This window comes from Rhipicephalus sanguineus, chromosome 5 (genome assembly GCF_013339695.2).
Source record: "Rhipicephalus sanguineus isolate Rsan-2018 chromosome 5, BIME_Rsan_1.4, whole genome shotgun sequence".
Taxonomy (NCBI): Eukaryota; Metazoa; Arthropoda; class Arachnida; order Ixodida; family Ixodidae; genus Rhipicephalus; species Rhipicephalus sanguineus.
The window spans coordinates 18,995,929-19,023,628 of record NC_051180.1 but is presented as its reverse complement, the minus strand read 5'-3'; the positions used below and the strand labels follow the sequence as shown (position 1 = coordinate 19,023,628).

At 44.4% G+C, this 27,700-nt stretch overlaps 2 protein-coding genes and 1 non-coding gene across 11 annotated transcripts in view; 2 read left to right on the top strand and 1 right to left on the bottom strand.

Moving 5' to 3' along the window:
• Window positions 1–7: 7 nt before the first annotated feature.
• On the top strand, window positions 8–22,199 carry LOC119393323 (ESCRT-I complex subunit tsg101). Its single transcript, XM_037660287.2, has 7 exons — window positions 8–264; window positions 1,110–1,223; window positions 1,843–2,039; window positions 2,122–2,262; window positions 2,868–3,029; window positions 13,475–13,701; window positions 21,969–22,199. Exons 1-7 carry the CDS (start codon window positions 195–197, stop codon window positions 22,051–22,053), a joined length of 996 nt encoding a protein of 331 aa, XP_037516215.1. The 5' UTR covers window positions 8–194; the 3' UTR covers window positions 22,054–22,199.
• Trnat-ugu (transfer RNA threonine (anticodon UGU)) lies at window positions 17,823–17,894 on the top strand. The gene has a single exon. It is a non-coding gene; the product is annotated as a tRNA-Thr (tRNA).
• LOC119393322 (dual specificity tyrosine-phosphorylation-regulated kinase 1A) overlaps window positions 22,100–27,700 on the bottom strand; it is a 100,666-nt gene continuing 95,065 nt past the window's right edge. For 7 of the 9 annotated variants that reach the window (XM_037660284.2, XM_037660286.2, XM_049416213.1 and 4 more), the window contains one exon: window positions 22,100–27,700. In XM_037660284.2, the coding sequence (XP_037516212.1) occupies window positions 27,378–27,700 (323 nt within the window). In that variant the 3' untranslated portion in view covers window positions 22,100–27,377. The other 2 variants (XM_037660280.2, XM_037660281.2) reach the window with 1 other exon arrangement.

Below are 27,700 nucleotides of genomic sequence, written 5' to 3'. Positions count from 1 at the left end.
TTCAGCTGCGTCTATTCACCGAGCCAGACCGAGCCAATCAGCGATTTCTGATGATGCAGGGAGCTCTTTCGCGCGATTTTCATCAAACGGAATGGCGGTTCGTGCGAGTTGATCAGTTGCGTGCCGCGTAAGCAGCTGCGTTTTGCGCGCCTTTTTTTTTAGCCCGCCGATCGGTGTCAACCTCAGGCGTCAACATGAACCGTGGTGTAAACGGTGGGCACACTGTGACTACAAGGTCAGCTTTAAGGGAAATCACTAGAAGCGGTAAGCTGTAGAACATATGTATTTATTATTATTTTTTTTTTTGCCATAGCAGCCTTGCGACTTGGTTATGGGTGGGGGTCGTGTTAGCGCCCGTCCAAGGGCACGCTAACGCCGTATTACTCCGTGAGAGTGCTTGCAATGCTGGAAACGACCTTCTTCTCGCGCTGCCGTGTTTGACACTAAGAATAAAACAGTCTGGTTTCGGTGAATGTTGAACATTTCGTATTTCCACTGCTGCTGTACCGTTGGGGGCTTTGCTTCCAGACATGACCTAGTCACATGCAAACCAAGACCTCATACGCATTGTGACTTCTGTTTCTGATGTGAGCTGCGTGCGTTAGCAAGATTTGCTTTCATTGCATATTCCCGGGCCTGATCTCCTAGGTTATAATAGCGCTAAATCTGTAGGCCTACACGTGACTGTTGATCGCTTACAGCTTGTACACCTGGTCGTGGATACGTAGCTATAGTTTAATGGAACAGTGTAAGGAAAGCATTAGCAACGTACCGATCGACGATGCTGAGCATAACACTCAAATACCTAAGTCTCAACGAGCGACTTAGGCGAGATCATGCACGAGGCAAGTGAGCTACGCGTTTGAGTTTCTGTGTATATTTTCTTTGACCTACAACTACGTGAAATGGCAAAACCGGCGAAAAGTCCTTTTCACTCAAGTCCAAGATTCTGCTGTGATTCTGCACTGCAGCTAAACAAGACAACTGTAGTAAGCATAAACAAGCATACAGCCATATTACAATAATTGCTACTCTAAAGAATGCCTCCTAACATCATGACAGCCTAGCTCGGAAGTGCATCAAGTAAAAAAGTAATGACTTCTTTGCAGCTTATGGTTCACCACCTTCGGTTGCCAACATGGCATACTTTGGTTCTCCGTCCCCGTCTACATCACCAGATGAAGAAGTTGTCCGCAGGCGTGGAAGGCGGATTATACCACCAGGTAAGTCGCGTAGTTTTCCATATCGATATGACTGCCTGCACGTACCAGCACACAGTGATGACACACAGCCACGTGGTGCACAATGTGAAATCATAGATTCTCCTTGTAAGGCGTATTGATGTCCCTGGGCTTTGCCTACCTTCAGGATGCGTGATCTCACTGTTGACTGATTATTCATAACAAGTATGCGTGCTCCTGTGTTAAACTTGAAATTTCCATATTTGCCTCTTTATGCGGAGTTGATGTGATGCAGGTGGAGCTCGGGCGGCTACAGCGTGGATAGTAACCAGCTGTTCAACAATAACAGATTGCACTAATTGCACGTGTGAAGTGTTATCCCTCTATTTTTTGGCAATTTTTCCTTTGTTCTTCAAAGCAGTCTCTCATGCAATAGTCATGGTGCAGTTAAATTTCATGGCCAATAACACCGCTGCAGCTCACTTCTAATCGCTGATATTTTAGTGCACCCAAGGGCAAAAAGGAGTGGCCACAAGTAAAAGTGTTTGTGGCAAACCCAGTCACGTATCTGCACCAGCTTGCCCAATTCTCGAGATCTGCTCTTTTGAATCTAAATGCAGTGTTTGCAGTTCGACATTTTCTTGTCTGTTTCTTTCCTTAGGAAACCAGTTTGCACTGACTCCCCCACGCACGCCTACAAAACGTCAGCAATCTCCAAAAGGCAGCTCCAACTCCGAGCACCCCCAGACACCGAGCAAGTCACAGCTCATGACGAGTCCTGTTCGAAGCTCTCCCAGGAAGCGTCTACTCCTTCCTGCCGATATTTCAGAGGCAGTCAATGCATCGCCTTCCAAAAAGGTAATGTTTCCCTGCAATACATGCTGCGATAACCCGTGTTCATTGTTTGTGTACGTGCACTCAGTGAAACTGTTCACCGCAGCTGGTCTCGCCTGTGAAACGTCTGAGGCTCCAGTCACGTGAAGCTGAAGCAGAAACCGAGGTCGCCTTGACAGCCTTAACCAAGCCTCAGTTGGTGGCCTTACTGAAGGACACTATGGCCCACAATGCAGCAGCTAAACAGGTAACCCTCTTACATTTTACTGGTATAAATGGTGCACGGTATAGAACCCAGGTGGCCAAAGTTAATCCGGAGTTTCTCACTAAGGCACACCTCATAATATCGTGGTTTTGGTACATAAGACTCCACAATTGAATGTGTACAATAATGATAAATACACAGAATAATGAAGTTTTAGAAAATTAAATACAGGGGTGGGCTGTGTCAGAATGCGATGATTAGATGATTTGCAGATACTGTAATGAAATCACGAAACCAGTGTGAGTGCATCATCACAGGGGACTATAACATCCGAAATCTGTGAAGCACTGCATAGAGGGCACAAAATTTCAAACCTACATAGGTACACTCGTAGCATTGTTTACAACTGAAAAGCTATGTGAATGAATAGATTAAAAGGAACGGAACAACATTGTGGACAAAAGGAAGTTTCAGAAGGCACACCATGAGTGCTCATGCCATGCTTCTAATAATATGTACTTTGTTGCGTCTTCCATGCTTATCTTAGTGGCTAACGAATGGAGCTTTAGTGACAGTAACATTTCATTCATCCTGTTGTCATGCAAGCCTCTGCATAGTCATGCCAACAGTCTTTATTTTGCTACCAGATAATTCAGGAGCTTCTGCCCAAGCCCGACCTTGCCCACTCAATGCAGAAGCTAGAGAAGCTGCTGCACCAAATCTACAGAGCCTTCCCTCAAAAGCACTGGGGCAACAGTCGCGACGCTTTCTGCTTCCGCCGAGTACAGATCCCCATCGAGACCTTCAAGGTGAGGACAGTGCAAGATAGCCATTTTATGACTGCCTACATTTGGCATAATGTATTTACGAGTTCAGTAACACGTGTCCACTTTCTTACTAGCCAGTCTGCCAATGTTCAGTACTGTGATCTCTTGGAAAAATAAATAAAAAGACTAAATGTTTCCTCTGGGAGCTGTCTGGTACACATGCGGGAAACTGCTCTATTTGACATGCTATATGAATTATAGTAGGTGGGAAGAAAGTATCAGTATATACTATACTGTATACTAGCACTAAACTCGGGTGGCCATCTGTAGAATTTAGTACAAGCTCTACACACAAACCCACAGCAGTGGAGTGACATACCCATAGGGCCAATGGGGACGTTTTTCCGCTTCCGGCGACGGTGGCGGTTCCTGGGATGGGCGGTAGTTGGCTGGATTTTGGATTTCTGCTGGAGGCGAGCCAATCAGAAAGGAAAAAATCCAATATGGCCGCGCCCGTTTGCGGTCGCTTCCTCGCTCGTGGTGCCGCCGGCCCCGCGGCCGCGACGTCGGTTCGAGCGTTTGCGCACTAATTGCTTCTGCACTGTCTTCTCTCTTTATTGCCGATGTACGTACATAATGTGTGTAGTTGTTTTTCTGCTTCGTTGTAGCCTCTGTGGTAGCATGGCGAATGGTGGCGAGCGGCGCCGTCGCAGCTGCATAGCAGCCGCTTTCGGCGCTCGCTCGAGAAGCAAAAAGCGCATATAACTTTCTTCACATGACATTTTATTGAAGGAAACGTAAATTGCTGCACGTTTAGGCAATATTTGGGCTATAATATCGGTAACAATAACAAAAGAAAATGAAAAAGATTCGAAATACTGCTGTGGTAAAACCTGAATACAGGAATGCGTACATCGAGCACGCGTACAATATAAATAGGATACGAAAACGCATAATACAGCATAATACAATCACATAAGCAGGGTAAGCATATAAAGTGCTACATCAGCGTAAATAAGTGTACACATACGAGTTGTACAGATTATGACTAGCAGCATGAAGCGAAACAATCCCGCGCATTGAAATATATCATAACAAAACAAGTTGTTCGAATGGTTGGTGCATACTGTGCAAAAGATAATGACGCAACGCAAGCCGAAGAAAACAAGGGGTATAGGAAAAACACCCTTTCCTGTACTTTTTTTTTATTGCCCTGCGTTGTGTCACTCCCTTTTGCACATACACACACACACATACTTTTGCATATATGTACACAGAAAGTGCACCTAACAGTCATAGCCTTTGGCTCATGTAGACGAACCCATGGAGCATAAGTAGATCAATGTCATAATATGCTGCAGTGCTACAGCATATTATTTTGTAAAAGCAGTGAGACAAATCTACCATTTGGCTCAGCTATCCCTGATCATGTTTTCCTCCAGGTAAATGTGTTGTAGGCAAGCTCACGTGATGTGAACAGGACACAGCATGCTTTAATTTTCAAGTAATAAAGGGAGAACGCAACAAAGAGTGGTCTAGACTCAGTTGCAGAGGTGACCTTTGAAGTTTGTGGAAACATTGTGGTTGTGACTGGTGCATAACAGGAATGATCACAGGTCATTAGTCAAGTTTGAAGTTGTGCGAAATACTCAAGGTAACATGAAATATACACGAAGATAAGCATCTTATCAAAGAAATAAGTAGAGTAAAGTGCAAAGTTGAACGCAGCTTCCCTATTATTTTTCTACCAGGTATCATGTTGGATCCATCACAATGTCAGAAGATTTTCTGAGCAGTACTTAAATTGCAGATGGGGAACGCTGCACAGTTTCATCATAATGTGTCACTAACTAGAACTGCATCGCTTGTCATTCGTTGGTTCAGGAAGTGGAATGTCGGAGTTTGCAGAGTTTAGTTAAACAAGAAACACAGTTGCTCTACACAAACAGTACGTTGTGAATAGTTTCAGTGAGTATGGATGCATGCTTCTATTTCAAACTAACATGCATGTCAACCGAGTCGCACAACCTTCTGCACAAACCCCTCTGGAATCCTCACAGAGCTGAGCACTTCATCAATGTATCTTTTATGCCTGTGAATAGCTGACACCATCAGTTCTTTGCAGTGGCACAACAGTCATGACCAGAGGTTTGTAATTGAAAAGTGACAGAGCCCCTGGGTGCTGAAAATCTTTTGGACTTGGTGAGCACCTGAATTCATGCATGCTTCAACCTTCGTGGCCCGTCGCAGTGGTCTAGTGGTTACGGTGCTCAACTGCTGGCCCGAACGTAGTGGGATTGAATCCCGGCTGCATATCAATGGATGCAATATGCTTGAGGCCCATCTGCCTAGATTTAGGTGCACGTTAAAAAAACGCCAGGTGCTCAAAATATCTGAAGTGCTCCACTACTGCATGCCTCATATTTGTATCATGGTTTTTGGACATAAAACCTCCACATTTTTTATTAATCAACCTATTTTTGCAACGTTCATTGTGAATTAATCACACTGTTACTGTTTGTAAAGACTGCTTCAGTGTAAAACGAGTCGTCAGTATTATATAAATTTTGGCATTGTTTGGGAGGCTGGATGTTTGATTGCCTTCCAAACCATGTCAAGCAAACAGAAAGAAAGCAGAACGAGCAGGGTTTTCCAGTGCATTTTGGGAAGTGTTGGCATTTCCCAATACTAAAGCAATCCAGAACCTCTGGTTGTAATACTCATGCTGATAGGGGCACACAAGGCTTCAAAAAAAAAGTTAGTCGGTTAAACTTGTATAATACAAAAGTAACGCAGCAGGAGCAAAAGTAGTCAATGCATTACATACAACCACAGCAGAATTATAAATACACATATATAAATATATACCTACATAAAATATACATATATACATAAAAATACGTACATATACACATAAAAAAAGAAATAGTGCAACACATCTAAAAATTGGATAGGAAATGGGTGCAGAAGGCTGCACTAGAAATCCAATTTACATAATCATGTTCTAGAAAGGCACAGGATAAATTTAGCCTGCTACTTTACGTTTTTGCTGGCAGCAGCACTGTGCCTTGACTTTGTTTCTTGTGTGTTTTTGTTTACAAATGTAATGTGCCAATGTAGCCTTGTGCGGCAGAATATTAAGAAATTTCTCAGTGCAGCCAACTGAACAGAAAATAGCTTGCCGGATTGGCATCCTTTCCACCAGATTTTTGCACACATTGGAAAAATGTGCACAATAGTTGATTTCATGTCTGGAGGCCGAATCTAATTCCTTTATGTAATTCAGACATGATTCAGAGGTTACTGCAATGGAACCGAGGAGTTTCTCGGGTACACCACTTTCCTTGAGTAGTGCAAAGAATTGGTGTCGTCCATGGAGAGAGCCTCCATCCCCTCTCACATATGCACTCACTAGTCCTCAGTTCAAGAAAGCTGTTCACAAGAGTACCAGCGACATGGTACACAACATTTTCATACACCATGTCAGTCGCATCTTGTGAAGATGCCTGCACATCAGATGAATCAGAGGCCTGCTGCGTGCTGTGGCTTGTGGTTGGTGTGCTGCTATAGTTGACAACAATGCAGATGCACTCTCCAAGTTGTTGAGGAAAGCAATTGTTGTCACCTCACAGTTTCCTTGAGAAAGCTTGAAGAGCTTGCCAATCCAAATATGTTTTAGAGCCACCACGAATTGGTACACATTTGGTGTCTCATTGCAGCCATGTTTTTGACAAATGATTCCAAAAAAGTTTTCTAGGGGATCTTGCTGCAATCAACATGTGAAAAGATGAGTGAAATCAAAGTCCTCTTTTAAACCAGTCCACAGCAACAAGGCTTTGATTCTAATCTGCCAACCTTTAACAGTGCGCGGCTGCTTGTCCCGAGGACTACCAAAGTGCCATTGGGCAATCCAACTGATGCATGACTCAAGGGAAGCACGGTGTTCCGACCCATCAATCATTGCATACCGCAACTTATCATCCTGATTTTTTGGGGTCGAACTGTTCTGGCTGTCAAAAATCTTATCCATTCTTTCTGTGAACAGAGCTGTAAATTTAGCATCAAGAGGAAGCTCTTGAATGGCAATGAGAGTGGGGAGTGCCACAGAGACAGATTCACTGAATACTTGTGTGGCATACTTCACTCTTATGTCAGCCACGGCCGCTGGATGAAAAAGCGCACTTTTTATCCAGCGGCCGTGTGTCAGCAAAGGGCATCTTGTAGATATGTTGCTCTTTGAGCTTCCTTAGCAATCTTTCTTTTTTAGATGTTCAGTTTGTGTGTTAGAGGCGTGATTTGCGAGTATTTTTGTAAAAGGTTTCAATGTACGCCCAGTCAACAACCTCGGAGCCAATCGTGAGCTTGTGTTTTCTCAAATTATTCCGCGTGCATTTTATCAGGTGTCGGATGTCAAACATGAAGTATAGTTTGCAGTTGTTGACAGTAAAACATGGTTCATGAAGAGAATGGATCAGCATTCTTGACAGGCTGACATTGTTTGACCCTTGATCATAGATGACCACTTTTACCAAAAGACCTTTTTTTTTTCAAGCTGCATAATTACATCTAATAGCAGCTTGTGCATTGCAAGAGCTGACGTTGCATTGCGGGACACTGCAAAGGCTACTGGCTGCATCCAAATTCTCGATTGGCGCTCGGCTGCTGACCCGCAGGTCGCGGGATCGAATCCCGGCCGCGGCGGCTGCATTTTCGATGGAGGCGAAAATGCTTGAGGCCCGTGTACTTAGATTTAGGTGCACGTTAAAGATCCCCAGGTGGTCGAAATTTCCGGAGCCCTCCACTACGACGTCTCTCATAATCATATCTTGGTTTTGGGACGTTAAACCCCAGATATTATTATTATTATTAAATTCTCGATATGCCAGACACAGCCATTAGAATGGCTGCATTTGCCACACGAGAAGTCCTTGTGTTTCCATCATATGTGTAGCCAATCACTATATCTTTCGATTGATCGTACATCAAATGTCTTTTCAAGGCTATTTAATCGAATAAAAGACAGCATGCTTTGTCTTGCAGAGGCCAAGCTTTAATGATTGATTCTATTGCATCCATGGCAGCTGGAATGATACCAGGTGTCATTGGGATGTCTGCCAGCCAGCACCTGAGTGTCCGCACATGTGGCAAGTGAAGCATTTCTCTGAGGAAGTGTGAATTGAGAGTGAATTGTTTCATCCATTTGGACCAATGTTTTTTTTGGGGGGGGGGAATGTACCAAGCCTGATTCGTGCTTTAGGCAGTTCAAAAAAGGTCCTTTGACAAATCCGGTTCAAGCTTGTTTAAAACCTCCTGCTGCGTTACTCGCCTCGCCTCGTCCCTTTTTTTCATCTGACCGACTGCCTTGCGGTACCTTTCACTTCGTGAGTGAAGTGTTAGCAGCTTCTTTTTGGTGCGAAGGGTGTGCACAGAGCTGCGTTTTCTTCGCCCACTTTCTTGGCGTTTCTTGCATCTGCTCCGCGCTGCTGCCCTCCTTGGAAAATTGGAGGCCGCTCGGACTAGGCTCAGCTGAAAAAAAAAAAGACATGGAAGAATGCGAAGGTATAGGCTTTCATCAGTCTTGTAGAGAAAAAAAAATCACGATTAAGCTATCAGGGCGCAATCACAGGGCTACTAATATACGGACCACTATGTGCTGCCATGCCATTTTTCATTGGAAGCAATGTGTATTCTGCGACTGAGACAGGAATCATAATTGATTTATACATTCCAAGCATTTTATCTTCAAAGAATCATCCATGATTAAGGAAATATCACAAAGCATTGCAAAAATGAACATTTCATGAAATGCTGAACAGAGGCAATGACATTTACAAAGTGGAGGATTTTGAATTATTCATCTCATAAATAGCTATCTGGGCTTCATAAGCCACATTTACATGAATGCACACCTTGATTGTGCATCATATTTCGCTGGCCTATCTCGCAGAGCTACTCTCATCACAACAAATCGGACAGCACAATTTTCAGTGTGAACCATGTAGGTTCAACTGCACCCTCCTTATATTTGAAATATAAATAATTGCGTGAACTAAATCACGGGTTACAGGCCCTGAACTATATGTATGGTTTTGTCAACATTATAGGTTGTGACAATATTACACAGGCTTAGGTGTCCATATCTACTAGGAAAACATCAAGACTACTGGTCCATACCTCCTTATGCAGATGCAGGATGTGTACTTTGCAATAATTCTCTCTCTCACTTTTTGCACTTACCATCACTTGGTGAAACCTGTGACGGTGGTGTGGGCCTTCTTGTGGTTGTGCTTGGCGAAGCGGCTGTTGAAAAAGAAATAAATATGCTATAAAAGGCTGGCAAGCAGGTATTTTAATACCCTCACTTTGCATTGCACGTGTGAATACTGAGCAACAGACTTATGGAGCAATTTTTACATGTGCCTGAGGAAAACTACTCAGTGTTTTCATCTCTATGGAATGAGCTCAACAAAGAAAGCACTGAGTCTATGCATTGATGTAGAAAAAGAAAAGATATCTATACCACGCAACAAAGTTTTCTTGCAGGGAGGTTGGTTTGTTGTGAACTCATACCGAGCTCCACAAACACTAGAGGAGTAAGGACGGAAACAGGACAGAGTACAAACTATTTATACTGTGAGATGCCAAAAGCCATTTTCGCTGCTCTATCTCCCTGTTTCTTCATTTTGCGTTTGTGCAGCATGCTATCAGTTCATCTATACCATGTAAACAGTGCACTCAGACATTTTTACTGGAAAGCATGCAAAATGCTTCTCTGAGTGCAAGCAAACATTTTTTTTCCCCTAGAGTACATTTCCTGCATTTAAGGTTTACGTACAGCAATTGTTCTCATAGCACTGGTAATTGAAAAACAGCTGTGGCATTTCTACCTACTGTTCTAATTTCAGAGAACAATCTGCTCGAGTGTGCAGGTGTAGAATACAAAATAGTACCGCTCTTTGTTTTTATTTTTTGCAAGCTATTCGTGCAGTATTACAGTGGCACCACCAACCAAATATTCTGTACCCTTTCATTCCAAGCAGAAAGGTGAAACAGATCCTTGTTCGGTACACCTACCTTCCACACTAGGGGGGCAGTCTCAGCAGCAGGGACGGCAACTCGCTTGCAGTAAACTGGTTGTCTGCAATTAAAGTACTCGAACTTAGTCACCCTACGGTGAAAAAACAGCTGGTAGAGTAAATACACTTGCAAGCTTTTAAAGGCATGGCACTAAGCTTAATAAATGTGCTTGCTTTTAATCTCCACTAAATTATAATTACAGATAATTACATATATCCCGACAATATTCTCTGAATTAAAACTTGATATATGAAACACAACTCGATCGAGTTCTTGTTTTTTTCACTGCTTTTGCGAGTCGAAACGATATTGAAAGCTTATAAGGAATTATGGTGTGTAAACGCCTAGCGCAAACAGCGCATTGAAAAAAAAATACAGAAAAGTGAAAGGGTGGCGGTGGGGATGGGTCCAGATTATAGAGGGAAAAAAAAAGTGGCCCCGCGCGATAAGCGCGGCCTGTTTCATGAACATCCAAAACCGAGCTTGGCCATGCCTTCGCCCGTTGGAAGCATCACGAGGGAGTAATGAAGAGATAAGCGAAACTGTTTCCGGTAGCTTCCCGAGAGCGAAAAGGGGCAGGTGGGTATCACGCTTGGTTCAAGGTCCCCCGTCGAGCAGCGCGGCAAGGTACGCCGAAGGGAAGGAATGCGGACAATTTACGGCGACAAAAATCCGAGCAGGCGGTCGGTGTGTAAACAGACACACAGATGAGGAACGCGGTGGTTTTCACTTGTGCAACACCGCAGCACACATTCGAATCTGAGGGCAGTGTCCCGAGTTCGCTACTGGGGCCTCCGCAATAACTTTGCGAGCGATACTTTCGTCGGCTGCGAGCACCACCCATAAACTACACGGACATGATGTATACGCACGCATTAAAGCGCTTAAAAAAACAGCTGCAGCGAGCACAACAACTATCCCACTCCGTTAATGTTACTAGCACGCATAAGTTAAAGTAACACGTAACAAAGCACCCTGAAGACACGGTTGCATGACACGGTAATCCGAATTGGTTAGATTTCATGAGATAGTAGAGGTAACGTCAGGCAGTGAGGCACGCACATATATACTAACGTGAGCAACCATAACTAGCGAACAGCTCCGCTTTTGAGAGGTGACGCGCGTCGAGCCACAAACTGCAGCCCGCCCACTAATTTTAACTTATTATCGTAACCATTTCTCAAACAGATAGCTGCAGCAACGAATGGCAGCAAGAAAATTCGCTGTTCATTCAGCAGTTTCAAATCATAACGGTCAACGACAGTCAAATCAAAACTTTGCGAACATCTTGGGAAATATATAATAGTGAACGTATAAATACCTGTGGTCAGCAGGGATTCTGAAGAAGTGTTCGCCTTCATTCCCCGAGGAATCGCACCACTTCACGCCGCAATAAAGGTGCGACATCGCTGCTCCTCGCTGCGGAGGTAAAGTTTGCGTTTCTATGCGCTCTCGTGCTTGCGCGTCGTCTGCTTGTGCGCTGCGCAGGCGTGATGGCGGCGGTACCTAGCGGAGCCACGCACAGTCATGTTTACAAAACTTCTTTAAAACTTTGCCTTGTAATACTCGTGGCTGGTTATAGTTTAATGCAGAAGCACGTTTTTATTTACTACTGTGTACTACCGTGGCCGCGTTATTTTATTTTAATTAGGCTTACTGAGGCCTTCACTCCCCGCCCGTACCAGGTTCGCTGCAATCGTTTCGACGGTAGCGACGCCCCATGGCTCGGACGCCAAACTGCCATCATGCCTCGGGCCTGCCCACAGTGCATCTATCCTGGGTGCTTGGCAATGCGTCTAACGCGGTTCATCCATGATTTGAGTGGCAATGTATTTGTCGCTGTGTTCTGTAGTCTTTGATACGGCGACGCTGCTAAAACAAAGGTAATAGCACAGTCAAACCTCAATTTGACATGAAAATACTGCCTTTATTACTATATGCAATGTTATAAAACATGCCACTATCAAGAAAGGGGCAGCAGTGATCGAGGTAATGCGGAAGAAATTAAATACCATGTCTATGGCAGGTCTTAACCCAAAAGGCGGCATTAAAGATCGCTTTGCTGAATTATGAAAAAATCCGTAAGCAGGGAGTTGGTGCTGGAGCCGACCCCCTGTTTATAGATTTTTTCATCGCCAGCTTCCATCTTCCACTTCCTGCCATTTTCTTGGATTTGCTGAAGTATGTAAAACTTGAGCTTCACTCCAATCCTGTCACAGATCTGGAACTTTCGTTTAGCTGTAAAATTCTCGTAAAAAAATTCAAGCATGCCTAACCAAATGTTTAAATATTTACTTGGTGTTTACTATATTGAGGTTCGACTCCACACTCTTGTTCACAGGGCCTAATTTAATTGTTATATGATGTAACAGTCATTGTCATGGAGTGGGTGTTGTGGTGAACAATGGAGATTACAGTAAAGCCAGCATGTTCAAAGAAGTTAAAGGGACACTAAAGTGAAACTATAAATTACTTTAGACTGATAAATTATACTCTGAAAATTCTAGTGTTGTTAGTTTCACCACCACAGCTTTATTACAAGATGAGAAAATCGATGTCAAATGTTTCACTTTTAAATTTCTTGCCAAAATCTCCTATGGTGATGGCATGGATTTCAAAGTGCTTTTCATATTTTGGCCAGATTGGCTCAACGAAATTTCCTGAGACTTGGTATTTTAAGTCTCTGGCTCCCTCAGAAGACAATGTACTTCATTTTTACCGATTAAGAACTTCTTAAAAGGACACTAAAGAGAAACAATGAATCGGTTTAGATCAATAAATTGTGCTCTGAGAACTGTAATGTTGTTAATGTCACCATCATAGGTTTATTAATAAAGGAGAAAATCAAGTTGAAAGTTTCATTTTTAAATTTCGCGCCGAAATCTCCCCGCATGGCGTCACAAATTTCAAAGTGTATTTATCGTAGTTTGGCTCTATTGGCTCAACGGTATTACCCCAAACTTGGTATGTTAAGTCTATGGCCCCGTCAAAGGACAATGTACTTCATCTTTACTGATTACGAACTATGTAGTCCCTAGTTGGCGTCGTCAAAACATGTGACGTCACAGCGAATGGTGCGGAAACTTCAAGGTGGCGTCGCCACCCACATTTTGTTTTTGGTATCGTGAAAGAGTACTTTACTAATATGAGAAAAATTGTTTTGCTCTTTAGTGTCCCTTTAAGTCCTAGTAGACATCGTCGAAATCTGTGACAGCACAGCGACTAGCGTAGTAACTTCAAAGTGGCGCGGCCACCAGCATTTTGTTCTTGCATGTTTTTTCACTTACCAAGGATCTTCCCGCGGCAAGCATGGTGTTGGTATAATGAAGGGGTAATGTACTATAATACAAGGAAAGTCTTCTTTGTCTTGAGTGTCCCTTTAACATAAAAGAAATGTGCCCCACTCGCAGCACAAGTGCCTACAACGTGGCCAGCAGTTGTGCCAGGCTGAGCAGTGGAGCTCCCTGCTGGAATATGCACAGCAGGCGTGGAACTTCGTGCGCAAAATGCCGGAGTGGCAAGATAGTAGTCACAACAAGGCCAAGCTGGTCTGCCTGCGAACCCTCGCTGCACACTGCTCGACAGCCCTGAAGAAAATGTCCCTGGACCAGCGGCAGCTGCAGACGCTGATTGGCAGGTACTGTGCCTTCCCTTTCCCTCCTGCATGCAACAGCCTTATTCATTTTCTGAAGAAACACGGTGCACAAGAAAACATAGACATGAAAGAGAGGGAAAAATCACGGTGTGTATTTCCGCTCTTTCTTAAGAGAATTTGTAGCTGGGCTAGTTGGTTCATAACGCTGAACTGCAGAGTGCAAATTCGGTACAGGACATGGAAGAGCACAGACAGCACAGGACAAGCACTAACTCGCATCTCTCTTGTGAAAGAAGACTTTCCTACATACAGTGGATTCTTGTTCATACAATTCTTCATAATACGTTTTTCAATCTAATACATCTTCCTTTTTATTCCTGGTCTATGTCCCTTGGAAATAATGCATTTTCATGCATTTAATACAATCATATTTGTGCCCAAAATTGGATAATACAGTCTTGCAGCGAAAAGATCGCGGTCGCTGCGTCCAGTGATGATGACGATGCGACAGGCGAAGAACTTCAGAAGAATTTACTCGACAGCTACTTCAATGTGGCTCTATTCGCAACTTTCACGTACCGTGGCGCCGCCGAGCGGTGGCCGCCGGAAGCTCCGTTGAGATTATTGAAATGTTGGACCCACTGGAGACAGCGAATGTTGCCACTTGTTTTGTCTCGTTTGTGGTCGTTTTGCGACGGTGTGCACGGTCTCGATATTAGCGTGACACTTTCGGTTCCTCAATGTGAACGGAAAATAAGAAGAAAAAGGCAAGTGAAAAAGGCAAGTCTGCACAGTCGCTGTGCAGACAGTACCAGAACTGATTAGGAATACGTTCCGTTTCTAGAATATAATGAAATGTCCGGTTTCAAAACGTCCATCGCACCATTCCACGTAATGAAGTTAGGGGTGTGCGAATACCGAATAGTAAGTCTCGAATCGAATTAAGAAAAAAAAACTGAATATCGAATCGAATATCGAATATCAAGTTTATTTAAAAGAAGCACAAATGTTACAAATTCTCATGCAAAAAAAGCAGCTGTTGTACGTGATCTGAGGTCAACTTCTCCCTCTGGGCCGTAACAATGTTACCAGCCGTTGAAAACAACTTTTCACTTGGTACACTTGTTGCGGGAATGCCCATGTATTTCATGGCCATCTTGCACAATTCTGGGAAGTGCTGCTTGCCTGTTTGTTTTTTGGTCCTTGCTGCAAGTGGGCTCTCGAAGGTACCGCTTAAACTCCTTGATGTTGGCTGTTTCAGTGCAGTGTCTTCTTTCTGATGACGCCGCCAGCTTCTCAATGCCGTTCCAGATGCTGCTGACACGCTCCTTGTGAGCTGTAGATGTCGAAGCTTCGACACAGTCACTTGATTCTTCTTCTGGAGGGAGCTGCACCTCAGTTCTTGCAAGCTCCAAGAGCCTTGTTTCCTGGAATGTTTCAGTACAGAAGAGGTTCTTAAACCTTGGGTCACAGGCGGTTGCCAGCACATACTCCTTTTGCTCGTCCTGCCCTGGAAACCTTGTCCTCATGCTTTTCAGCAAATTTCTAGCAAACTCTGAGGTGTCATCATCGGCTGCAATACAGTCTTTCAGAACCATCTGTGTTCCATACAAAAACGGTACCGCTGACGACAAAGTTGCATATTTGTGGCCACTAAGATCTTTGGTCGCCGATACGATTGGTTCAAAAGCTTTGACTAGTCCAGCCACAGCTTTCCACTCCTGTGGTGCCGGGTTGGGCACAGTTGTCTCAGAGGTGGCCAGCTCCAAACAGATGGCTTCCTTCAGTTGCACAAGACGCGAGAGCATGTCGTGCTCACTATTCCACCTTGTTTCCACGTCTTGAATAAGTTCCAGAACTGAGAGCTCCATTCGTCGCTGACAGTCCTTCAGTCTTGCCGCAGCTTGGGCACTGTGTTTGTAATGGCCAACAATTGCGCGACACTTCTTGAGAATGGCAGGCACTCCTGCTGTTTCTTCCTTGGCATCTTTTATAGCCAGTTGCAGTGTATGGCCCATACACTTCATTGGGACGCAAGAAATGCCCCTAAGGGCCGCGCGAAAGTTTCGTGCATTGTCCGTCACCACATAGACTGGCACTTTCCGCAGTGGCAGCTCCCAGTTATCCATCATTACTTGCAGGTGCTCCAGGATGTTGCAAGCAGTGTGGCTCTCGGTCACGCTCCAGTTTTCCAACACAAAGCTTCTCATCTCGAAGTTGGAGGTTAAATAGTGGCAGGTGAGGCTGATATAACTCTGGTTAGACCTCGACGTCCACATGTCACTTGTCAATGAGATCGACTCTATGCCTTCCTGGAAGTCCGCGTGCATTCTCTCCTTCACAGCCATGAATGTGTCTTCGTACAACTCCAGGATGATTGTCCTTGAAAATGTAGTGCGCTGGGTGTCTTATACAAAGGCTCCATGTGGTTCATCAGCTCTTGAAACCCTGATTTTCGACACAGCTGTAAGGCTGGAGGTCGAGCGCCAGCATTCGGGCAATCCTCGTGCTTATCGCCGTTCTCTCGCGTTGCGACAGGTCCTTGCCCGACTTCAACGCATTTTTGATGAGCGGCTGTGCTTCGTCTGGTCGTCCTTGCTTACCGCTGTCTCTCATGAACACACTGTGCAAAGAAAAATGCTTGTTCTTGAGATGATTCGCAAGTGGCGTCGTCGTACTCGATGGTGCGTGAAGTTTCATGTCACAGCTTTTGCATGTTGCCTCTTGGGCCGAGTTCTTTACGAAGTGTTTCCAAATGGCACTTTTCGTTTGTTCACTCATGTCGCACCTGACCAGCAGGACCGTTGGACAACGTTTTCCGGCAGCTCGCGCGGATACAATTCGGTAGCAGGACATGTCGGCGTGGTTTCCGATTGCGAGGCACTTGGTGGTTTCGGATTGCCCGGAGAAATGACGCAAACGGCCAAACGTCGCGGAGCCAGTGGTTGGATTGGATTTGTGGCCCCACCCTTTGTAACGGGCGGGCATCAACCGATGCCCTGGCCTAGAGGACTAAACAATGAAATTAAATTTAAAAATGAAAATGTTAAAAAGCGCACGCAAGCGTGGTTACAGACGCCTTAACTAACCACCACTGACTACGAATATGTTCACGAGAAAAGCTTCGACGAGTCAACGGAGAAGTTAAACAAGCACCACCTCTATCCCGTTTGCGAAAGTAGAAGAGAAATTGGGTGGCTCTGCCGACGAGAGGTGGCGCGAGTGCCGCCCAGCCAGCTGAGTGGTGGACAACTGTACGCCGAACTTGGGACCTAGGCTGTTGTGTGCGCATCTCCTGCCTTTGCCGAGTGCGGGTTTTATTGATTCCATTTTTTTTTTCTTTTTCTTTTTTGAGGCCACGACAATGAGCGTGTTCCCCCTTTGCAAAGGGGCAGGCCACTACTACATCATCATCATCATCGGCCGCGCAGCAACGCTACAGCGTAGCGACGCGACGCAACCAGTGCTGCATGCCAGTACACTGTAACGCCAGTAATGTTCTCTGTGGCTGCCGTGGTGCGTGGTTTTGCGGTTCGTAATGGCGCGCTTTCATTTTGTGCTCGCGAATTGCAGTCTGCGATTCCTCCCAAGTGTATCTACAACTGTTGCATGTGTAGGAAGTGAGACGTAGTGCAGCCTGTGCAAGCGGCGCAAACAAAAGGCTGTCTTAGTTGAGTTTCACGGCTCGGCTGTGTCACGACCACAATTTAATCTGCGTGCTCTCAGGTTCGTGACATTCAAACTTTGTTAGACACAATATTAATGAGAACTAACAGACAATAATGCCAAGGAAAGTATAGGGGGTGTTATCTGTAGTATTTAGAATATAAATGTGAAGAAAGTAAAGTGGACGAAAAGATGACTTGCCGCCGGCAGGGACCGAACCTGCGACCTTCGAATAACGCGTCCGATGCTCTACCACTGAGCTACGGCGGCGGTCATCCTCCTGTCCACTTTGTGGGTATATATGTTGATTAAACGTAGGAGTGTTAGTCAGCGCCAATCGCAGCCATTGCGGCGAGTGTGGAACACTCTTTTTTGCCTGTTGGCATCACGTAGCACGTGATGTGTTCCACACTCGCCGCCATGGCTGCGATTGGCGCTGACTAACACTCCTACATTTAATCAACATATATACCCACAAAGTGGACGGGAGGATGACCGCCGCCGTAGCTCAGTGGTAGAGCATCGGACGTGTTATTCGAAGGTCGCAGGTTCGGTCCCTGCCGGCGGCAAGTCATCTTTTCGTCCACTTTACTTTCTTCACATTTACATTCTAAATACTACAGATAACACCCCCTATACTTTCCTTGGCGTTATTGTCTGTTAGTTCTCATTAATATTGTGTCTAACAAAGATAAACGAGCCCTTAAAAATCATCTCCTTTCCTTCATTCATAGCGAGGGTCTCGTCCTGGCAGACTTAATGCCTTCAGGTAGTATGCGAGGGATTATTGGTCAGCTGCCAGCTCGTAAAAAGATCACGTGCTACGTGACGCCAACAGGCAAAAAAGAGTGTTCCACACTCGCCGCCATGGCTGCGATTGGCGCTGACTAACACTCCTACGTTTAATCAACATATATACCCACAAAGTGGATGGGAGGATGACCGCCGCCGTAGCTCAGTGGTAGAGCATCGGACGCGTTATTCGAAGGTCGCAGGTTCGGTCCCTGCCGGCGGCAAGTCATCTTTTCGTCCACTTTACTTTCTTCACATTTATATTCTAAATACTACAGATAACACCCCCTATACTTTCCTTGGCGTTATTGTCTGTTAGTTCTCATTACTATTGTGTCTAACAAAGAGAAACGAGCCCTTAAAAATCATCTCCTTTCCTTCATTCAAACTTTGTGTAGTTTTGGACAGACTGTGCAGTCTGAAAGTACTGTATGTGTTTCACCCGCCAACCAAACAGACTCGCCGAATATATCGAATATTCGAGTAACCGAATACTTCATATTTGAGTATTCGCACACCCCTATATGAAGTGGCTGTGAAGTGCCTCCGTGACCTTCACATGTCCAGCACTTTTTGTTCGGTATTACTTGCTGATGGCACTGTTTTTTCGTCCCTCTCCCGTACGACTTTAAAACGTGAAAATTGAGTCCTGCCACAGGTTTCATTCGCTGCTTGTCGGCCTATTGTGGCATTCCACTGTTTGTTTGGGTTTTTTTTTGTTTTTTTGTTTTTCTCTTTTTATCAAGAAAGCGCAATAAAATCGTATTTCCGATGATCGCACATGCTTCAAGTGGTTCTTGTGCTTCGGCCTCGAAGGGTAACACATATTTTTTTTTTTTTTTTTCGTTTACTTACATTACTTCTTGCTTTGAAGTGAGCTGAGCAAGCTACGCGGCAGAATGCAATGCAAGCAAAAATGAGCTAAAGCGCGTCTCCGAGAATGTCGCTGATATAACTGAAGAGTTCTTTACTGAGACTCCTACTATCATATTGTGCTAACAACACAGCAGGGGTTGCAATGAGTGATTAAGCAACGCAAGCAGCGCGACGAGTGTGTTTCCTTTATTTACAATTGTGTGCATATTTATCTTCCTAATGAGGTTGCAATCACGTACCTGACATTCATTTACTTATTACAATATGTCACCGCAATCTTGCTTTCGCAAAAAATATAAATCGGAGTGCAACGGAAACGCAAAGAACTGAACTCTTCACCAATTGTGTACATTCCTAAGCCGTCTGTAGCGGGCCGATAATCTCAACAACCGCCATGTTGGATGTAGAGTCGCGCCACCTATAGGCCGTGAAAGTTGCGAATAAAAGTGTGTTGCTGATGGAGTATGCATATTTTCCTCCTTTCTTTAAACTCTGGTTAATACGATTTTTGCATGATACATTTATTTTCCTGTTCCCATGAAAAACATCGAGGTTCCACTGTATATATATACATACTGTACAGCCAGCATGTTCAAGCGCACTGCCCATCATAACCACAAAAAAAGACATCACCAGAATGCACATTAGTAGAACCTCAAATCTAAAAACAGACATATCACTGACGCAATCACTTTTTCTTTCTTGTCTACTTTTTTTTTTTCGGATGTGTGTGTGTGCTGTTTTTCTTAAGAAAAATGAATACGCACCAACTAGCCCAACTTGCCATTTTGTTACATCACCCTTACATAGTAGCTGCACTTGCAATGGTCTTGGACCCACCATGGTAGCTTAACAACTATGGCATTGCGCCACTAAGCACAAGGCTCCAGGCTTGATTCCCGGCCGCGGCAGCCATATTTCAATAAAGGTGAAATGCAAGGCAACGCCTGTGTACTTATTACATTTAGGTGTGCAATCAAGAACCCCAGGTAATTAAAATTAGTCTGTATGTATGGCATGATTCATAAACGTATCTTTGTTTCAACATGTAAAAGACCACAATTTAATTTTAATTTTTCTAAAAAATGTGAACTTAGCTCCAAGCTAAGAAAATGGAGCTGGTTTTATTTTGCATTGCAGAAATACGACACTGTGGCTGTCCCGAGCTCTGATCACTCCTCTTAATGATGATGCCTAAATGGTGCTGTGCCAAAGGAAAGCCGTGAGACGACATGGCAGCCAGTTTTTTTTTTTTTTTTTTTTTTTTTTTTCCCATAAGTTTTTGATGATGGCACACTAGTAAAGTGCTGTTTTCTCAGTTTCTACTGCATATTTCGTTCTAGGATTCAAGGTACAAGGATCACAAAAGAAATAATAAATCAAGAAATAAAAATAACCATATTTACGCTTCCCATTGTCTTGTCCCTTGTTCATAGCCAGCACGCACCATGTTGGCAGCTTGTCAAACTTCTAGAATGCTACATATTGTCAGGTAAAAACCTAAAGTTGCCTAAAAGTGTACTAGCAAGTAAAAGATGTGCACATAATGTTTGGAAATGAAGCATACCTTCTGTGCCTTGTCGAGTTGACTGGTTTTCGGAGCAAGTCCAACTACAGTAAACTTGAGTTGTAATGAACACATCCTGTGCTGTGAGGGCGTTTCTTTAGTGCCTGACCATTGATGCGATTGTAACTGTATAGACAATCCAGTTGCAATTGCACCATCGGCCGACATGTGGATTTGGGCGGTTTCACGACATGCTACAGGGACCAGGTTGAGCAGATAAGGCTATGAAGGTGGTATTGTGGTTCGATGCACTTTCATCTTTCTCTGCATGCCCATCACTGGGGGTCACGTGACCTAACGTAACGCAATATTGAAAAAAGCACCACTCTTGCCGCGAAAGAACTTTGCTAAGCGATATAACTCTCAAGAAGAGTACGGTTTAGCCCCTTTATAAAGGACACGAACCGGGGAGCAGTTCTTGTCCCATGTAAGCAGATTACCATGTTCTCATTTTTTGATCAACCCCTATTTCGATGTAGGCACATTGGTGTCCCTTATACCCAATTTATAAAAGGGTTCAACTGTATACAGGTGGCGACGCACACTGAAGTTCCCGCCCTACTCACTGTGACATCATACATTCTGATAGCGTCGTGGCCTACATGTTTTCTTTTAATCCGATTAAGGGGAGACACTGCTCTTAGAGATTTTTCTTATTTCTTGATTGATTTTGATAATTCGTGAGTTTGTGTATATTTGTGTGCTGATTTCAAATATGCAATTATTTTTCTAGTATAACGGGTAGTTCTTGAAATACAGCTAGACGTTTTTTTTACTGAGAGAGTTACAAAATAAATCAGCATGTGACAATAACTCGGAATTAGAACTGGGTGCAATGCAACAAAAATGGACGTGCCAAGCCCATTAGAACGAAAGTTACGGTATGTTGAGCATTTGCAAGTGCATCAATTTCAAGCTGGAATTTCCTTCACAAACGTTCAGCATACCGTAACTTTTGTTCTAATGGGCTTAGAACATTTTTTTTTTTTTTTTTTTTTTTGCATTGCACTCAGTTCTGATTCCAGGTTACTGTGATATGCTGATTTACTTTGTAACTCACTCAGTTTAGAAAAAAACTTGCTCCCCAAGGACACACGAAATATTTTGTATTTTAAAAACTACTCATTATACAGAAAAATAATTGCATATTTGAAATCAGCACACAAATATACACAAGCTTTTTAAGATTAATCAAAATCGATGAAGAAATATAAAAAAATTAAGTGCCATGTCCCCCCTTAAAAACACTATTTCTTGTGTGCTATAGCAAAACTGGACTCTTATTTTCCATTCGCAACTGTGCTGTTCTGCTTTCTTTTTGCACGAACGTATTTTGTTGCACTGTCATGTTACACATATGTCCTCGCTGGGAGATGCTTACGCTCAAACACCTCTTCTACGTGCACAGGCTGAAAGAGATGAAGGACGACAGCTCCTGCGTAACGTCCCCGCTCAAACTGGCCGAAGCGCAGCTTGAGCAGTGCCTCCAGTGACGGTGGGGACAAGCAGAGGAATCGAGAAAGGATTGCAAACAACTGCTTTATGCTGGTTTTAACTTTTATTGTCATCAATATCATTGTTTCTCTCTCTCTCTCTTTTACTTATATACACAATAAAAATCATGGGCCTTTTTTGGTCACTTTCTGTCTCCCGCAGTCGTTCACTTTTGAAAGTGTGTGAGCTTGCCGTCATATGCGCGCGAACAAGGACGCGCGCGCCCCCTTCCCCTCTTAATAAAGAAAGAACAAAAACAATCATATGCCTTTCTCATCAATTTTTTTCCTTCGTGTTTTTTTTTTTTCTTTAAAAAATCAACCCCTGTCCCATATGCTTTTTTTTTTAATGGTTTCCAAGAAGCAATGCTAGACTAGATTCTCCCATACACTAAAAAATACAGGAGCCAAAAAAAAAAAATCAGAGCAAAAAGCATGTAACACTCAAGAAAAATATTTGCATGAAACAATGGTTGCAGGAGTAGGAGAAAAACCGGTTCAATAAAAAAAAAAGTCTTCGCTTTTCCAAAGACAGAGAAAAAGCTGCTTGGTTGTTGTGGTTGGATTGCGCACATTGCATCGAGAGGGTAAAAAGAAAAAAAAAACTGCTATACTGCTTTCTACACTTTTTCAAATGCTAAAAAATCTTTTTCTTTGTTGACAAACAAGTTCCTTGTGGTTCATTTTTTTTTTTTCCAAAGACGCGCACACACACAAGCGCTTGCAAGCCTTTCTACGCTGCCTTGTCATTGGAAACAAGCGAGGAAACGGAACATTCTCTGAGAGAGTACGGCCAGCAGCGGAGAGAAATAAAAACAAAAAAGAACTGCAAGGTTATGGTGATAACATGTGCCATAGTGTGTATACACAATGTGTGTGTGTTTGTGTGTGTGAAGGGGGACAACATTGCAGTATCGCGGGAAAGGCCGTGATTCCCGGGGAGCTTATGGTTATACAGCGAAAAAACAGTTATTCCCCAGCCACCGACCGCTCTGGCGGTGGGAGGACATGACGTGGCAGTGTAGCATCAAAAATTGATGCAGATTTTTTTTTTTAGAAAGAAAAAATATGAGGAAGAGGCGGTGTGATGTTTTTATTCCTCCCCCGGGGAACCACAGCTTCCCTCTCCACACGAAAAAAAAAAAAATCTCGACACATGAGCACACCAGCGAAACGAATGACGATATTACGAAAGCAAATCTGTAGAGACAATTTTTAACAGATGCAACTTCTTTTTGTTCATGGGCTGCGTTCCTATTCAGAGACTGAATCTGCCACATACATCCAAGACAATTTTTCTGGGCCTGCCAGTTCACGTGGACTGCATTCATTCATAGCTTGCCAAACACACCTGTATAAAATGGGCCGCTACAATCTTTTCATTACGACAGTGTGCTGCGTAGCAACTGAGGCAAATAAAAAAGCATGAATCAAGCCCAGCTGACAAAAGTAAAATGTGCACGCTCTTGAAACGAGTGCAAGAGCTTTCCTGCATTTTCAAGGCAGCCGTCAAGAAGAGAACTCTGAATGAGTGCTCGATACATTAGTTACAAACTGTTCAGAGAGAGAAATGTTTCCACAGCAAAGCTTCTACGGAAACTACTTTTACAGCCCGTAGCCAGTAAATTTTTTTTTCAGAGCGGGGGCTTGACTATTTTAGAAAAACACCTATTTTCATTATTCATCTTCGGTCAAACACACCACTCCGAATTTCGAAAGGGGGAGGGGGGTTGGGCCCCCTGTGCTGGAATTCAGGGAATAGACATACCAGCGCTTTGTAAGGCATATTGTGGACATCCACCATTTCTGGCCATGTTACAGGCAGCTACGCTCAACGTTGAGTGGTGCAGTCCAGTGACAAGTCTACATAACCGGCCTGCAGGGCTACAGAGAATCGGAACACAGCCCAGAACATCATCCTTTTACTCCAAGGACCACTCATGAAAGAAGAAAAAAAAAAAGAAGAAAAACAAGCAGTTGATTCTTCACACACTCTTTATCAACCGACACAATCCCCCGGGTGGCATCTGCAATGCATCTTGTCTTGTGTCGGTACGCAGCAATATATTTCTGTATATTTATTTATATATATATATATGTATATATATATATATATATCAATGGCACTATTTACACTGCATGAAATCAACAGGTAGGACAGAGAAGTCAGTCAGCGATCGATCGAGCATGTGTGAAAGAGAAGGATCGAAAAGCAGAGGCTGCACCACTACTGGCCTCTTGAAGATGCAAAACAACAAAAGGCGTGAGTACGTAGATTTCGGTGCACAGAATTAAAGGGGTCGCCCCCTCTGTTGCAGCCAAAGAACACACTCGCACCCCCCGTTCCTCTTCGTTGCACGGAACAGTTGCATTATTTCGCAGAAAAAAGGGACAATGAAAAAACAGCGGTGGCCCCTCGAAGTGCCACCTGGGTCATCTCGTACAGACATTGCCAAACTGGCTTCTCGAATGAGCAGGAAGCGTGTGGTTTGCACAGAAACATCTCAGTGCTAATGCCTCATACAGGTGCCCGACTTGTAATTCTTACCAAAAACCCTTGCCCATGAGATTATGACAGTGCCTTTTGTTGCTACTCCACTTGCCAAGACGTTACTTTTGCAGGTTACGTCGGTCATACCCACTTTCTGCTGGTTAAAGAGTCGCGTCACGTTTTCAAGCTCGTAGATCTCCCAGTTACTGTAAAGAGTACCTCAGCGAGTTTGAGCTCCCCTTAGATGAAGCCTTACAATTTCCGGTGCATAACAAAAATTTGCAGTGAGGCCTGGTAGGTGGCCTTCAATGTTAGTGCACAGGTATGCTACAGCAAAAATTTTTCTTTTGTCGGGCTCCTCTTCATTCTAGTGCTAACCAACCTCCATTCACGGCAGTGAGAAATCTATGGGAAACGGCACGCTTGTGCTCATGGTACTTCTAGCATCTTGAATCGGTACTTGCTGTGAAAGGCAGTTCCAAGCACACAACCTCCACATGCCGAGTGTACAGTTCCGAAACCCCACAACCAAACCTCGCAAAAAGAAAGAGTGACGAAACATGAATTCACTCAGTATTTTACCTAGAAACCCACCTAAATGCCCTAAAGAAGTCAGCATTATTAAATGGGAAGGTCACTATCTTTCTTCTACGTAGTTTGACCCAGATTGCACGTCGCAGTTGTCCGGAGCTCCCGAATATACTAACGAGCAATTTTAATTTTGTTTTTCTCTCTAAAGAACAAAACAGTTGTGAAGGCACAGTCAAAGAAGAAAAAAAAAATCCCACGTGAGCCTCGCACTGATAAAGCGATTTTTCAATTTCTCTGGCTTTTCGTAAGTAGTAAAGAACAAGCCAGCACAGTACTGCCAGCAAAAGAGTGAGATGCAAAGAAATGAGAAAAAAAGCAAAATAAATATCTCGGCATTTTTTTTTCCCAACATGCTCTGCCACCTGCCTCCATGCACTATGCAATTTTTATTTTATCCCATTTTGGTGGCCAATTTCACGGGGAGAGGGGGAAGGGTAGCGCACAGCATATTTATATATTTATATAATGTATGTATAATATTTATAGCTATGTACAGTAAGATACAGCATGTCTTGACCATGGCGCGCCTTCTCAAGTGATGCGCAGGTGATGTACAGGTAGTATAAATTATTTTTTTTTTCTCTCCATTCTCGGCACGAGCAACCAGTCGGGGCCCCTTCTTCCTCCAACTCTCACCATGACACCCTTCTAGCTTTTTTTTTTCTCTCTATCTCTCGAGGTGTCTGGCAGTGAGAAGAGGGTATCGGGGCACACCCCTATCTATGTACAGGTGACGATGCACAATCAACATCCCTTCCCCTTTCCAGCTAGCTATGTACACTGCCACACTCCCCACCAACCCCACAAACTGCTACAAAGGGGGCTACGATTCTAGTACTCCTGCACTGCGGACACCCTACAGTCTCAACCGGTTGAAGGACATTCAACGAGAGGAATGTCTCCTTAACGGCGCACGGCACGGCGACCGTGTCCGCCACACCCCTAGATGCTGCGTTGAGGAAACGCTGTATAGTTCTCCGGCAAAAAGTTGCCCTTTCCTACGAGCGCCGCTTCTAAGAGAGTGTGCAAGCTGGCTGGTGAACCTGCCTACTTCCTTGCAATTGCAAGACGCTATAAGAAACCGCTTGCCACTGAATAATTTGATACCGTACCATTAGCAATGTGACCTCATCAGATTTAGGAGGGATAAAGGAAGTGCCTAAAATTTGATTCTTGAGAGAAAGTCAGTTGTTAAATAAGAAGGAACAAAGGCGGATGAATGTGAACTATCACGTCTCTGGTGGTACCGCGGAGCTAGATTCCTCCCTTACCATAATTTTGAGCCCTGCATTGGCTCAAATAAGCCTCTCTCGCAAGACACACCTGGACCAAAATGCTTGAAAATTTTCATACTCGTATTAAGTGGAAAGAATGCCACGTGTCAAAGGTAAAAACTGCACAAGAGCACTAACGGTGCTGTCAAAGCTCAAGAGGCACCGGGAAGCATTGTGAGGCTGCTACTGTACAATGCTAAAGCCTACGTGGGTGACCACGGTAAAACACGAGCCACGAGAAGACCCTCGCGGCTCGTGGGAACGCAAGGAGTTTTCAGGCCAAGCCTGTCAAAAGGGACCTACCACAGGTGCGCCAGAGGCAAAATTATTAGTCGGTGAATGTGCGCTAGGCACGTAATCTTCTTTCGCTGCCACATCACATGAAATGAGCTTGGCATCCCTTGTGCCAACACCACGGCGAATGCTGCTGACGAGTGCCTTTGTCAAAATCCAAAAGACAGCTACGGCCAGGACCCCTATTTAATGCCTCGCTTGTGCATGCAGAGTCTGCGGCTTTTTGAGAAACGCCTCAAAGACTGCAGACTGGCTAGCTGTTGCAATCGAAGTGTTGCAACCACTTACTACACAACATACCATTAAAGAAAAAATAAGTGCATTGTACATTGTTTTCTTCCCGCGTTTTTTTTTTTTCCCTTCTTAATCCCTCAGCGCTATAAAAATGACTTCCCGTCCAATCTAACACATGCTTGCACACGAGCCGAAGTTGCGTGCAGCATTGCTCATCCGTTGGGTCAGTACAAAGGCAGCCGCACATACGCTACAGCCCACAATCCAACCCAGGCTGCCAAAGAAGATCACATGCTCCGCCTGCCCCAGCATCGTCACCACACATTCAACAATGCCCAAGTCGTCTGGCGTTTTTAGAAGCAGCAGCCCCCCTCCTGGCGGTAGTAGTCGTGGTCGGGGAGTGTGGCCTCTTCTCTCCTCTCTCCTAGGCGAGGGACGCATCAATGAGAGACAACGGGTGCCGAGTCGTGGCAGAGGCCCATGTGCGAATCCTCGTCTTCGGGTGCCCTCGCGTACGGGGCCCCGTAACCGTGGTGATAGCCCAGAGTGTCCATGGGGCTGAGGCGCTGCTGCTGCACTGGCTGCGGCTGCAGCTGTGGCTCTGCCACCAGTCGAACCATGCCGCGACTGCATCGGGCCTCTGAAGACGAGGAGCTGACCGCCGCTGCCGCTACGGCCTTGGAAGGGACCATCATGCAGTGAAGCGATGAGTGCAGCAACGATGCGGGGTCCGACCGGGTTCGACTGCCCGACGAGGAGGCTG

Coding starts and splice junctions, on each gene's coding strand:
- LOC119393323 (XM_037660287.2), top strand. CDS start 195: ATGAACCGTGGTGTAAACGGTGGGCACACTGTGACTACAAGGTCAGCT. Junction 1,224..1,842: donor AAGGCGGATTATACCACCAG/GTAAGTCGCGTA, acceptor TTCTTTCCTTAG/GAAACCAGTTTGCACTGACT. Junction 3,030..13,474: donor TCCCCATCGAGACCTTCAAG/GTGAGGACAGTG, acceptor CCCCACTCGCAG/CACAAGTGCCTACAACGTGG.